We start from the raw sequence: 13041 nt of genomic DNA, 5'->3' as shown, positions 1-13041 counted from the left end.
ATAATAACATTGTATGATTATATAAAGTTCTGACTGAGTGCATTACAGGTGGAACCGCAATTGGCAATTCTTACAATTTTAGCATCAGCCTTAGATATTCCTCAGGTGCTGCGGCGTTGGTCATTCCAATAGATGTTCTGAGCATCTTACATTTAAGAATGTGTCCACACTGCCCATTATATAACTATGCTACAGCGTAACACAGTAGTGCAACAATAGGACCCCGTTGCAATCTGAATTGAATATTCGTGTCTTTCACATATGCCCTCATGTGTGCTTCTCCAATCATTTCGAAGGGAAACTGACAAATACTTCATTAAATAAGGCCAGACATGAATAATTAAGCTACTTTATTTCACAGACAAGTGAAAACACAGATTAACAGTCAAAGCAAATTCCAGAAACTCAGTCTCATTTCTCTTCCATTTCTCTTTCTCTTTTCATAAATCTAGGCTGACACTCCAGTGCAGTGCTGAAGGAGTGCTGCACCGTCGGAGGTGCCGTCTTTCAAATGAGACGTTAAACCAAGTCTGCCCCCTCAAGTGGACATAAAAGATACCATGGCACTACAAGTTGTACCTCTCTAGTCCGGGACTCTTTCATCCGGAAACATCCGTGGTTCGGCATTAGTTGGGCCTGCAGGAGTTTCGATCGGCTGTCATGGCTGATGAGTCAGTGTTTTTGGCGATCGGCTGGGAGCATCTGTCAGTCAGTGAGTGCATATGCGGGTGCTGAGGGAGCCATCCACAGGCTGCCGTGGCACACACTCACACATACAGGAGCCCGGGCACTGTCCATCGGTACCGGTAAGCGAGACCTCCTGTGGTTTGGGAAATTCTCTGTTCCAGCACCGGTCAGGTCCCAGGGTGCCGGATTGGAGAGGTACAACTCTATTTCGAAGAAGAGCAGGGCAGTTATCCCCGGTGTCCTGGCCAATATTTATCCCTCAATCAACATAACAAAAACAGATCATCTGGTCATTATCGTATTGCTGTTTGTGGGAGCTTGCTGTGTGAAAATTGGCTGCCACGTTTCCCACATTGCAACAGTGACTACACTCCAAAAGTACTTCATTGACTGTAAAGCGCTTTGAGCCATCTGGTGGTCGTGAAAGAGCCTATATAAATCCACGTTTATTTTTCTTTCTTTCCTAATTTAAAAAAAATGAACCGCACAGCTTATCCCTTTTGTGGATTGTTTTCTTTTGGCATCACTTTTCTTTTTAGGCAACATTTATCTGCAAGAAGCATTGACGTCCTGTATTTTTGTTTTCATTTGTGGGCCTCAAGCCTATACCTTGAAGTCTCTTAATTTTTTTTAAAGCTCTGAGCATTTGAAATCAGTAGAAGATCAGCTGGTCCATCTAGCCTCTCCCATAATGTTGTGATGCCTTATGCATTAAGTCAAGAGATTCCTTACCTATTACAGGAAAAAACTCTGGAAAACTCTCCAATCCCGTTAGGCTATTCAAACTAATTCAGGAGACCACGTTGAAAATGGCTTTGGTACCTACCGCGTGTAGATGCAATCTCCTCCCAATCCAGCTCTTTTTTGAAGGTATACAGTGCTCGTCTTATAATTGGCAACTTATTCCATAGATCAAAAGCTCACTGCCTTGCAATGTTCCCCATAATTTTCTCTTTGGGTGCGTGGCCCCTTTAAAGGGCTGTGCAGCCCTTTCACAACTTTATAAGAACATAAGAATATAAGAATTAGAAGCAGAAGTAGGCCATTCGGCCCCTCATGCCTGCTCTGCCATTCGTCTTCTTCTTCTTAGGCAGTCCCCCGGAGTCGAGTATGACTTGCTTCCGCACTAAAATTAGTTCTAAGGTTACTGATGAGACCAATACAGAATCTACAGTCTCTGTCACAGGTAGGGCCGATGGTGGTTGGAGGGACGGGTGGGTGGGGGGCTTGATTTGTCGTTCACTCCTTCCGCTGTTTGTACTTGGCTTCCGCATGCTTCTGACGAAAAGACTTGAAGTGTTCAGTGCCTTCTCGGATGCTTCTCCTCCACTTTGAGCGGTATTGGGCCAGGGATTCCCAAGAGTCAGTGGGGATGTTACATTTTTTCAAGGAGGCTTTGAGGGTATCCTTGAAACCATTCAATAAGATCATGGCTGATCTTCCAACTCAACTCCACTTTCCTGCACTGTCCCCATATCCCATGATCCCCTTAATATTCAAAGATCTATCGATCTTTGTCTTGAATATACTCAAAGACTGAGCCTCCACCCTCTGAATGAGGAAGTTTCTCCTCATCTCAGTCCTAAATGGTCGACCCCTTATTCTGAGACTGTGACCCCTGGTTCTAGGCTCCCCAGCCAGAGGAAACATCCTCCCTGCATCTCCCCTGTCCAGCCCTGTAAGCATTTTGTATGTTTCAATGAGATCACCTAAACTCTAGAGAATATAGGCCTAATCTGCTCAATCTCTCCTCATAGGATAATCCCCCATCCCAGGAATCAGTGTGGTGAACTTTCGTTGCACTCCCTCTATGGCATGTATATCCTTCCTTAGGTAAGGAGACCAAAACTGTGCACAATACTCCAGGTGCAGTCTCACCAGGGCCCTTTATAATTGCAATAAGATGGCTTTACTCTTATACTCAAATCCTCTTGTAATAAAGGCCAACATACCATTTGATTTCTTAATTGCTTGCCGTACCTGCATGTTAACTTTCAGTGATTCGTGTACAAGGACACCCAGGTCCCTCTGAACACCAACATTTTCCAATCTCTCATCATTTAAAAAATACTTTGCTTTTCTATTTTTCCTACCCAAGTGGATAACTTCACATTTTTCCACATTATTTTCCATTTGCCATGTTCTTGCCCTTTCACTTAGCTTGTCTATATCTCCTTGAAGCCTCCTCACAATTTACATTCACACCTAGCTTTGTATCATCAACAAACTTGGATATATTACATTTGATCCCCTCATCCAAATCATTGATATAGATTGTGAATAGCTTGGGCCCAAGTACCGATCCTTGCGGTACCCCACTAGTTACAGCATGCCAACCCGAAAATGACCCGTTTATTCCTACTCTCTCTTTTCTGTGCGTTAACCAATTCTCAATCCATGCTAGTATATTACTCCCAATCCCGAGTCCTATTTTTGTTTAATAACCTCTTGTGTGGCACCTTATTGAATGTCTTCTGAAAATCCAAATACATCACATCATCTGGTTCCCCCTTATTTATTCTACTAGTTACAACCTCAAAAAACTCTAGCAGATTTGTCAAACATGATTTCCCTTTCATAAATCCGTGTTAACTCTGCCCAATCTTATTATTATTTTCTAAGTGCCCTGTTATCATGTCCTTAATAATAGATTCTAGCATTTTCCCTAAGACTGATGTCAGGCTAACTGGTCTGTAGTTCCTCATTTTTTCTCTTCCCTCCTTTCTTAAATAGCAGGGTTACATTTGCTACCTTCCAATCTGCTGGAACCATTCTGGAAGCTATGGAATTTTGGAAGATGTTTAAGATTTAAACATTGCAAAAGCCAATGCCCAGCTGTGTGGGACCAGCAAAGAGCTGCGTGACCAGGCAGGTTCTGGGGAGCGTTACTGCCTAGTAGGGTTGCCAACTCTGGTTGGACATATTCGGGGAGATTTCATCACATGACCTCCCGCCATCTAACATCCGACCCCCATGCTCTCGCCATTGGTCACCCGTCACGTTCAGCTTCATGGCGCACCTCCTTCCCACATCAATTGGAAAGCGGATAGGCTTTTTGTTACTCGATTCTTGACTGCCAGTCACACAGCATTTTACCCATCTCCAATATTTTATAACTAGTAAACAAAAGTGTTTAAAGGAAATGAAAAAATCTCACATTGTTTTTTTAATGCCCTATATTTTTTTCCTGGGTTGCTTGCAGCAGTATCTTGGAGATTAATCTTTAATTTATGGAGACATAGAAACATAAAAAATAGGTGCAGGAGTAGGCCATTCGGCCCTTCGAGCCTGCACCAGCATTCAATAAGATCATGGCTGATCATTCCCTCAGTACCCCTTTCCTGCTTTCTCTCCATACCCCTTGATGCCCTCAGCCGTAAGGGCCATATCTAACTCCCTCTTGAATATATCCAATGAACTGGCATCAACAACTCTCTGCGGCAGGGAATTCCACAGGTTACCAACTCTCTGAGTGAAGAAGTTTCTCCTCATCTCAGTCCTAAATGGCGTACCCCTTATCCTAAGACTATGTCCCCTGGTTCTGGACTGCCCCAACATCGGGAACATTTTTCCCGCATCTAACCTGTCCAGTCCCATCAGAATCTTATATGTTTCTATGAGATCCCCTCTCATCCTACTAAACTCCAGTGAATAAAGGCCCAGTTGATCCAGTCTCTCCTCATATGACAGTCCAGCCATTCTGGAATTAATCTGGTGAACCTTCGCTGCACTCCCTTAATAGCAAGAATGTCCTTCCTCAGTTAGGAGACCAAAACTGAACACAATAGTCCAGGTGAGGCCTCACTAAGGCCCTGTACAACTGCAGTAAGACCTCCCTGCTCCTATACTCAAATCCCCTAGCTATGAAGGCCAACATAGCATTGTCTTCTTCACCGCCTGTTGTACCTGCATGCCAACTTTCAATGACTGATGAACCATGACACCCAGGTCTCGTTGCACCTCCCCTTTTCCTAATCTGCCGCCATTCAGATAATATTCTGCCTTGGTGTTTTTGTCCCCAAAATGGATAACCTCACATTTATCCACATTATACTGCATCTGCCATGCATTTGCCCACTCATCTAACCTGTCCAAGTCACCCTGCAGCCTCTTAGCGTCCTCCTCACAGCTCACACCGCCACCCAGTTTAGTGTCATCTGCAAACTTGGAGATATTCACTCAATTCCTTCATCTAAATCGTTAATGTATATTGTAAAGAGCTGGGGTCCCAGCACTGAGTCCTGCGGCACTCCACTAGTCACTGCCTGCCATTCTGAAAAGGACTCATTTATCCCGACTCTCTGCTTCCTGTCTGCCAACCAGTTCTCTATCCATGTCAGTACATTACCCCCAATATCATGCACTTTGACTTTGCACACCAATCTCTTGTGCGGGACCTTACTGGAGTGTTGGCAACCCTACTGGCTAGATGTTCCTTTTGTCCCTCTATGTCCCCAGCCAGGTGGAAGGGCTAAGATGGTGACTTCCACCCCATAGTGATTCACCAATAAAACCAGCAATCTCTGCCAGTCCCTTCAGGTGTGAGTTTGAAGAGAACATCACTTGCTGTTGTAAAGATGAATGGGGGCCATTCTAGCTAATAGGTCTGGGATGAGACAATTTACTCCCATTTTATCTGTTGTGACAATTTGGCTTCAGTTCACATATTCAATTCTCGTAGCCTGTGGTCTTTCTTTTTGAATCTGTATAAATTGATTTTATTTTAAAACAAAATCCTTAGACATAACTCAATCCCAAAATCCTCTCCATGAAGAACATAATCTAAAACACAACAGCTTAGTTATATGATTTGTCCTCAATTCTCACAGACTAAATGGGTTAATAACCAATTATATTACTTAAATGCATTTACTTTGGATATAATTCCAGTCCACAACATTGAGCTTGAATTTACTTTCAGACTGTAATTTCCATGAGTTCCTGCTTTATAATCCTTCATTACTGTCTGTGTTTTCTCCAATCTATCCAGCCTGAAATTGTATTTTGGTTTAAATGCTTTTACATGTAAACTTAACTCTAACATAACTGGAAGATTAAAAATAAAGAGGAAATAATATTGATAGAAAAGTTCATTCTGAGTGCTTTGCGAAGGTACAATGGTCACTTGGTATAGCTTAAAGTGCACTCAGTTTGAATTCCATGGCACAATTTTTGCTATCGCTGAAATGTGTCCCCCCTCTAGATCCTGGTGTAGCCCAATATTTATTGTAACACTTTCCAAATGCAGTTTCCTGAAACATCAGCTGTACATTTTCTGTCTGTTTTCTGCAGATTAGAAGGTTACTATGGAATGCAGCATATACTGGAGATTATTCCTGTGAAAAGCCATGTGTTATCAATGGAAATCAGTAGCCCAGGATTAGGATGTATTACGTGATTAAACAGGCTTCAACTTCTATTTCTGCTCACCTATCTAAGAGATAGCTGATTTTTCCACTATACTGATGCCATACTAATGGTACTGAGACTACTTTTTCTAAGACTGTTATACATTTAAGAAGTTGATTCATGGATTTAAAATGTATCTTGTTCAACAGGCATTAAATAATAATTGAAATTATTGAGAAAGTTGGTAGCCCCATCACAAGTTTCACAATTTCTAACGTTGCTCATTCTACTGTGAATCAGTGGGCCATTTATCTCAAGTCAAGTTTAACTCCCACTAAAAGAGAATGGCAGCTTTAAATTTTGGATGTTCTTTTTATTTGTTTGGTGATCCCATATTTGCTTTGTATAGATAGACTTGAGATATTCAATGGATTTCTACTCATTCAATTTAATTTGGCCCTCGTACTTGATTTCCTCTCATACCCAATACTGACCTCTGTGTGAGCCTTCAGGGGGAACAACATTTCATATTCCTTACATATATGTACTATTTCTTTAGTGCTTTTATTCAATGACTTCAAGTGATCACAATATGTATTGTGGCTCTATGCGCAATATATCACTGTCCATTTGTAAAAGATATATGTGTTTGCAAGAGCACATTTATAGTTCAGTGTTTGATTCACACCAAAATTGTCAATTGAATTGCTCATTTTATGTTGCTAGACAATATTAGAGGTGCATTTCCAGCCAGGCAAAATGAGGTTTACATTGCCTGGCTGGAACTGGAATAGTTTTGTCTTAGAGAGGGGTTTGTGTATAGCTGGATATATGGGTGAGCAGAACTCCCTACCCCAACAGTTAAAATGTCAGATGTTTGAAAAGTTAGGTGGGGGAGCATTCCTATATTGTAAACATTTAAACTGACCCCCCCTGAGCACTTTGTAAACCAGGTTTAACATCACTAGATTTCAATTCTATCTGGTGTTAAAGTAAAGCCGGATTAGTGTTGGTACCAAGCCAAAATTGCTTCCTGCAGATTAAACCTGCATTGCAAGGGTGGAATTATACAACAGACTTCCTGGAGTCATTTGGAGACTTCTACCCAATTTATGTGCTATTTTAAATTCAACACTTGGTGGTGACACTAAATTTAGTCTATTTTAGTGTAAATAGACTCCAGGAAATATTTATCTTGCTGTGGCCACCGCGTGCATCTCACCCACCCCCCAACCCCAACCCCAAGTCAGACACTATTCATAAGTTGCAAGTCCCGGTCTTGTTTTATTCATAGATCAATAAATATTATTGTCACAAATAAATTGCACATGTGTAAACAAACTGTACAATGAAAATAGTTTTGAAACTATTTTGTGTTTCCTGATGGCCTGATGATTCAAAGTAACCAGAGGCACAATCTTGTCAACCTGAGTTCAAAGTAAGTTAGAATCATGATGTTTAGAAGCATTTGCGGTGAACGATGGATGGGCCAGCTTCATCGTACTCCTGCTTGCTGATCCACATCTGCTGGAAGGTGGATAGAGAGGCTAGAATGGAGCCTCCGATCCAGACAGAGTATTTACGCTCAGGTGGGGCAATGATCTGAAGTATTAAAAAAATGTCTTAGTACTGGTATGTACTAAAGCAAATCTACCTGAAATCTATCTTCATACATTATAGTGCAGGAACATTTTCAAGAGCTTAAATTGTACAGTAATAGTATATTATAAAATAACAAAACATGTTATCAAAGTTAGATGGTTAAGGAATAAATGCTTTTAAATTAATATCTGTTGTAAGAATAGATTATCTTACAATTTTTAATAGTACTGATGTAATGTACAAGTGTTTAGCTATAACATATTGTGAATCACACCAAGATTTGGCAGATGGAGTATAATTTTGGAAAGTGTGAGGTCATGCACTTTGGCAGAAAAAAATCAAAGAGCAAGTTATTATTTAAATGGAGAAAGATTGCAAAGTGCTGCAGTACAGCGGGACCTGGGGGTACTTGTCCATGAAATACAAAAGGATTGTATGCAGGTACAGCAAGTGTTCAGGAAGGCCAATGGAATCTTGGTCTTTATTGCAAAGGGGATGGAGTATAAAAGCAGGGAAGTCTTGCTACAGTTATACAGGGTATTAGTGAGGCCACACCTGGAATACTGCGTGCAGTTGTGGTTTCCATATTTACGAAAGGGTATACTTGCTTTGGAGGCAGTTCAGAGGTTCACTAGGTTGATTCCGGAGATGAGGGGTTGACTTATAAGGAAAGGTTGAGTAGGTTGGGCCTCTACTCATTGGAATTCAGAAGAATGAGAGGTGATCTTATCGAAACTTATATTATGAGGGGGCTTGACAAGGTGGATGCAGAGATGATGTTTCCACTGATAGGGGGGACTAGAACTAGAGGGCATAATCTTAGAATAAGGGGCCACCCATTTAAAACAGATGAGGAGAAATTTCTTCTCTCAGAGGCTTGTAAATCTGTGGAATTCTCTGCCTCAGAGAGCTGTGGAAGCTGGGACATTGAATAAATTTAAGACAGAAATAGACAGTTTCTTAAACGATAAGGGAATAAGGGGTTATGGGGAGCGGGCAGGGAAGTGGACCTGAGTCCATGATTGGATCAGCCATGATCGTAGTAAATGGCGGAGCAGACTTGAGGGGCCATATCGCCTACTCCTGCTCCTATTTCTTATGTTCTTATTTAACTTCATTGATATTTATTACAGTTTTAGATTTATTACCTTGATCTTCATAGTGCTGGGGGCCAGTGCAGTGATTTCCTTCTGCATACGGTCAGCAATACCTGGGTACATGGTGGTACCACCAGACAAGACGTTGTTGGCATACAGATCCTTACGGATGTCAATGTCACACTTCATGATGCTGTTATATGTAGTTTCATGAATGCCAGCGGACTCCATACCTGTAAGAATAGACCAAATCTTACAATTATTATGAATGAAAACTCTCAAGCAGGTAATTGCAAAGTGCTGCAGTACAGAGGGACCTGGGGGTCATTGTGCATGAAACACAAAAAGTTTGTATGCAGGTACAGCAAGTAATCAGGAAGGCCAATGGAATGTCGGCCTTTATTGCAAGGGGGATAAAGTATAAAAGCAGAGAAGTCCTGCTCGAACTGTACAGGGTATTGGTGAGGCCACACCTAGAGTACTACGTACAGTTTTGGTCTCCGTATTTAAGGAAGGCTATACTTGCATTGGAGGTTGTTCAGAGAAGATTCTGGAGATGAGGGGATTGACTTATGAAGATAGGTTGAGTAGGTTGGGCCTATACTCATTGGAGTTCAAAAGAATGAGAGGTGATCTTATCGAAACATATAAGATAATGAGGGGGCTCGACAAGGTAGTTGCAGAGAGGATATTTCCATTCATAGGGGAAACTAAAACTAGGGGACATAGAATAAGGTGTCGCCCATTTAAAACTGAGATGAGGAGGAATTTCTTCTCTCAGAGGGTTGTAAATCTATGGAATTCTCTGCCCTGGAGAGCTGTGGAGGCTGGGTCATTGAGTATACTTAAGGCGGAGATAGACAGATTTTTGAGTTATAAGGAAATAAAGGGTTATGGGGAGCGGGCAGAGAAGTGGAGCTCAGTCCATGGTCAGATCAGCCATGATCTTATTAAATGGCGGAGCAGGCTTGAGGGGCCAGGTGACCTACCCCTGCTCCTATTTCTTATGTTCTTATGTAACAACACCACACACTTGTTCAGATTTAGTTCATATCAGGTCAAAATGAGACATCTGTTGACAGATGGCCACCAACCAACATATCAACAGAACAACTGGTGCCTGACCTCCTATGTATGCCTATTAGCACATATTCCACCAGTAGATTGTTATTACAGCTTTACATGTATTACCTCCAGGTTTTAATTAATTTGAGTAGTTTGACTGGAATAATTCAACAGTTCTGAGGTAATGAGAATAGGTCAACTTTATATTTCAAAATGTTCAACACAGTAACCCAAAATTCATAAGTGGTACATTCAATGGAAATAAATCTGAATACTTACCAATGAAAGATGGCTGGAACAGTGTCTCGGGGCAACGGAAGCGCTCGTTACCAATGGTGATGACCTGACCATCAGGCAATTCATAGCTCTTCTCCAGGGAAGATGAAGAAGCTGCAGTGGCCATTTCATTCTCAAAGTCCAGGGCAACATAGCACAGCTTCTCCTTGATGTCACGGACAATCTCACGCTCAGCTGTAGACAGACAAGTTAATCATTAAGATGGCCCTTGTTGAATTTTAGAATGTAATTAATGCAGTGCGCTAAGTAAACTGGTAGCCACATACCGGTTGTCACGAAGGAGTAGCCACGTTCAGTAAGGATCTTCATGAGGTAGTCAGTCAGATCCCTGCCAGCCAGGTCCAGACGCATGATGGCATGAGGCAGAGCATAACCCTCATAGATTGGGACATTGTGAGTGACACCATCACCAGAGTCCAGGACAATACCTAGGGTAACAGAATGTAAGTTTAAAAAGGGGACTTCATGAACCGCTGCTCTCTAGTCACATTTCCAACAGTTACATTGATGACCTCACCTTCAGCACAGATTTATCATTTCTGAGGTAATGAGTATAGGTCAATTTTACATTTCAAAATGTCCAATGAAGTAACACAAAATTTAGAAATGGTACATTCAGTGTGGATAAATTACTGATAAGGCTTATCAATTATATTTAATAAAATTAATATACAGCAATATTTTGGATGAAATTTTAAACAAAATGTGATAATCAGTAAATTCTAATGTTTCTTCGATTTTGAGTTAAAAGTGTAATAATTTTAGAGGATTGTCTGAAGCGTCTGCCGTGTCTGTAAGCATCATCGTCTGAGACTGTTGTACTTACCTGTAGTACGACCAGAGGCGTACAGGGATAGGACAGCCTGGATAGCGACGTACATAGCTGGAACGTTGAAGGTCTCAAACATGATTTGGGTCATTTTCTCACGGTTAGCCTTGGGGTTCAGAGGAGCCTCAGTAAGAAGTGTGGGGTGCTCTTCGGGTGCCACACGGAGCTCGTTGTAGAAGGTGTGGTGCCAGATCTTCTCCATATCGTCCCAGTTGGTGATGATCCCGTGCTCGATGGGATACTTCAGAGTCAAGATACCTCTTTTGCTCTGGGCCTCATCACCTACGTAGGAATCCTTCTGACCCATACCTACCATGACACCCTATAGAAGGATATATATATAAGATATATAAGATATAGAAGGATACATTAACAGTTTGAACATTAAAGAGCTGACTATCTTCATATTGTTCGGTTAATATTAAACGAGAATAATGAATAAATTATCGTTACACATCAAAAACATGAGCATTTTGTCAAGAATTTGAAGAGCAAATTTTGTAGCGTGATAAAAAATCTCAAGCGTACAACCTCGGAGACCCTCGTGAAAGGGAAGTTTGTGCGTGTCAAGTTGGGGAAAGCTTATAAAACGTGCAAAGCAGAAATAATCCTGGCGAGTTTTACACTTCACAGGGAAGACGAGGCTACACATAATGCCGTGTGGTGTAAGGTGAAAGGCCATTGTGTGCTGGATACCTGGTGGCGTGGGCGGCCGACGATGGAGGGAAAGACAGCACGTGGTGCATCATCTCCAGCGAATCCAGCCTTCACCAGTCCCGAGCCATTGTCGCACACTAAGGCGGTGGTTTCCTCGTCGTCGCACATGGTGATTTGGGATCTACAAAGAGAACGGGGTGTGATGGAACAGCCATCAGAGACGCTGGCATCAGACTGTATTACAACTCACTTGAACCGCGTATGGACTCAAAAGCAACAGTGCGACAATCAGCGATATATAAAGTAGCGTTTCATATGAATACTTCCTATTTTATTGATATTTAACTATTCAACTGCAAAGCTATTTTCATGGCACCAAATGCCGACTGCCGTGAAGCTATAGTTGACCCTTGGATTATAATTATATTTAAACTACTTTCATAAAGGCTTGTTTGGGCTGCATCTGTTTGGTGTGGCATTCCTCCCTACGGTACCAGATGTCAAATATCGCTGACTGCAAATAAAGCAAAACCGTGCAGAGAAAAAATGAAGATCGGGTTAAATTGTTCTTTAAGACTTCAATTGGATGAACTTCTTTACGTTGTTTTAAAACTTGTAAATCCCACTAATAAAATATTGATCCAAGGTTCAATACAATCGAAATTCCCATTGCTCCAATATAGTGATGTAACCAAAGATTGTGTTAGTCCGGCAAAACTTTCTTCTGTTACTCTCGACCCGCATTGTCTCTTTAACTGGAGTATTGAGAAGGTATCTATTCAAATCTTTAAAGTTCCACCAGTGCCACCTGACCAAACAATGGCAACATGCGGAGAGATTGATATAAAACAGCCAATACCGAGATTTACAGAGAAATTTCCCCAAACTGTTTAAATTATATTTAGTGAGAACAAATTGAAAACTTTTACTTTCCTTCTTTTATGGAATAATAAAGCTTATCTTTTGCATAACAGCTCCAGTGAGTTCAAAAGGAAAATAAACGCTCCTTTTTTTAAAAGTCTTAAATTCCACTTAAACAAGTCTGTGTTTAAAAATGACACAGTTGCATATGTTTGAAAAGTTTCCAGTGTGAGGATTCCCCTCTGTCGCCCCACCCCCGTGACTTGGACAGGTTTGGAGAGCTTACCAGATCAGCACCTTCAGTCTGACAGGCTCCTCTGCAATGCTGGGTCGAGATTAAGTGAGAGGGAGACAAGGATTTATATTCCCCGATGTGTTGGTGAAACAGAAAGCCCCCCTAAGGGAGAGTCTGGGACATTGTCCTTATTTGGTAGCCTTCACGCCACTGTGTCTCAGTGAAACCATTAATGGAGACAGCGGCTGCAGAGGGGGAACGGGCAGACTCTGCTCACAGCCCCAGCAGCTCCAAGCTTAGCCCATGTAAGGAGAGTGTCTTCAGCAGCCTGCAAATGTGCAGCGGCCTACACAGAAACATCA

The 13041-nt window shown here is 41.7% G+C and overlaps 1 protein-coding gene across 1 annotated transcript; it reads right to left on the bottom strand.

Moving 5' to 3' along the window:
• Positions 1–7300: 7300 nt before the first annotated feature.
• LOC139263241 (actin, alpha cardiac muscle 1) lies at positions 7301–12806 on the bottom strand. Its single transcript, XM_070879008.1, has 7 exons — positions 12731–12806; positions 11623–11764; positions 10924–11248; positions 10364–10525; positions 10080–10271; positions 8787–8968; positions 7301–7638 (listed from the first exon to the last, which is right to left on the bottom strand). The coding sequence occupies exons 2-7, from the start codon at positions 11749–11751 to the stop codon at positions 7495–7497; spliced, it is 1134 nt and encodes a 377-aa protein (XP_070735109.1). The 5' UTR covers positions 11752–11764; positions 12731–12806; the 3' UTR covers positions 7301–7494.
• Positions 12807–13041: the final 235 nt, after the last annotated feature.

The sequence above is a fragment of the Pristiophorus japonicus genome, chromosome 4 (genome assembly GCF_044704955.1).
Source record: "Pristiophorus japonicus isolate sPriJap1 chromosome 4, sPriJap1.hap1, whole genome shotgun sequence".
Classification (NCBI taxonomy): Eukaryota; Metazoa; Chordata; class Chondrichthyes; family Pristiophoridae; genus Pristiophorus; species Pristiophorus japonicus.
Note: the sequence above shows the minus strand (reverse complement) of the source record. Positions and strands in the feature narration are given on the sequence as shown.

What these genes read in the sequence shown, in the direction of transcription:
- LOC139263241 (XM_070879008.1), bottom strand. Translation starts at nt 11,751, where the DNA reads ATGTGCGACGACGAGGAAACCACCGCCTTAGTGTGCGACAATGGCTCG. An exon ending in CGCCTCTGGTCGTACTACAG is followed by an intron (nt 10,526 to 10,923) that starts GTAAGTACAACA and finishes CTGTTACCCTAG; the next exon opens with GTATTGTCCTGGACTCTGGT. An exon ending in CCAGCACTATGAAGATCAAG is followed by an intron (nt 7,639 to 8,786) that starts GTAATAAATCTA and finishes TTAATACTTCAG; the next exon opens with ATCATTGCCCCACCTGAGCG.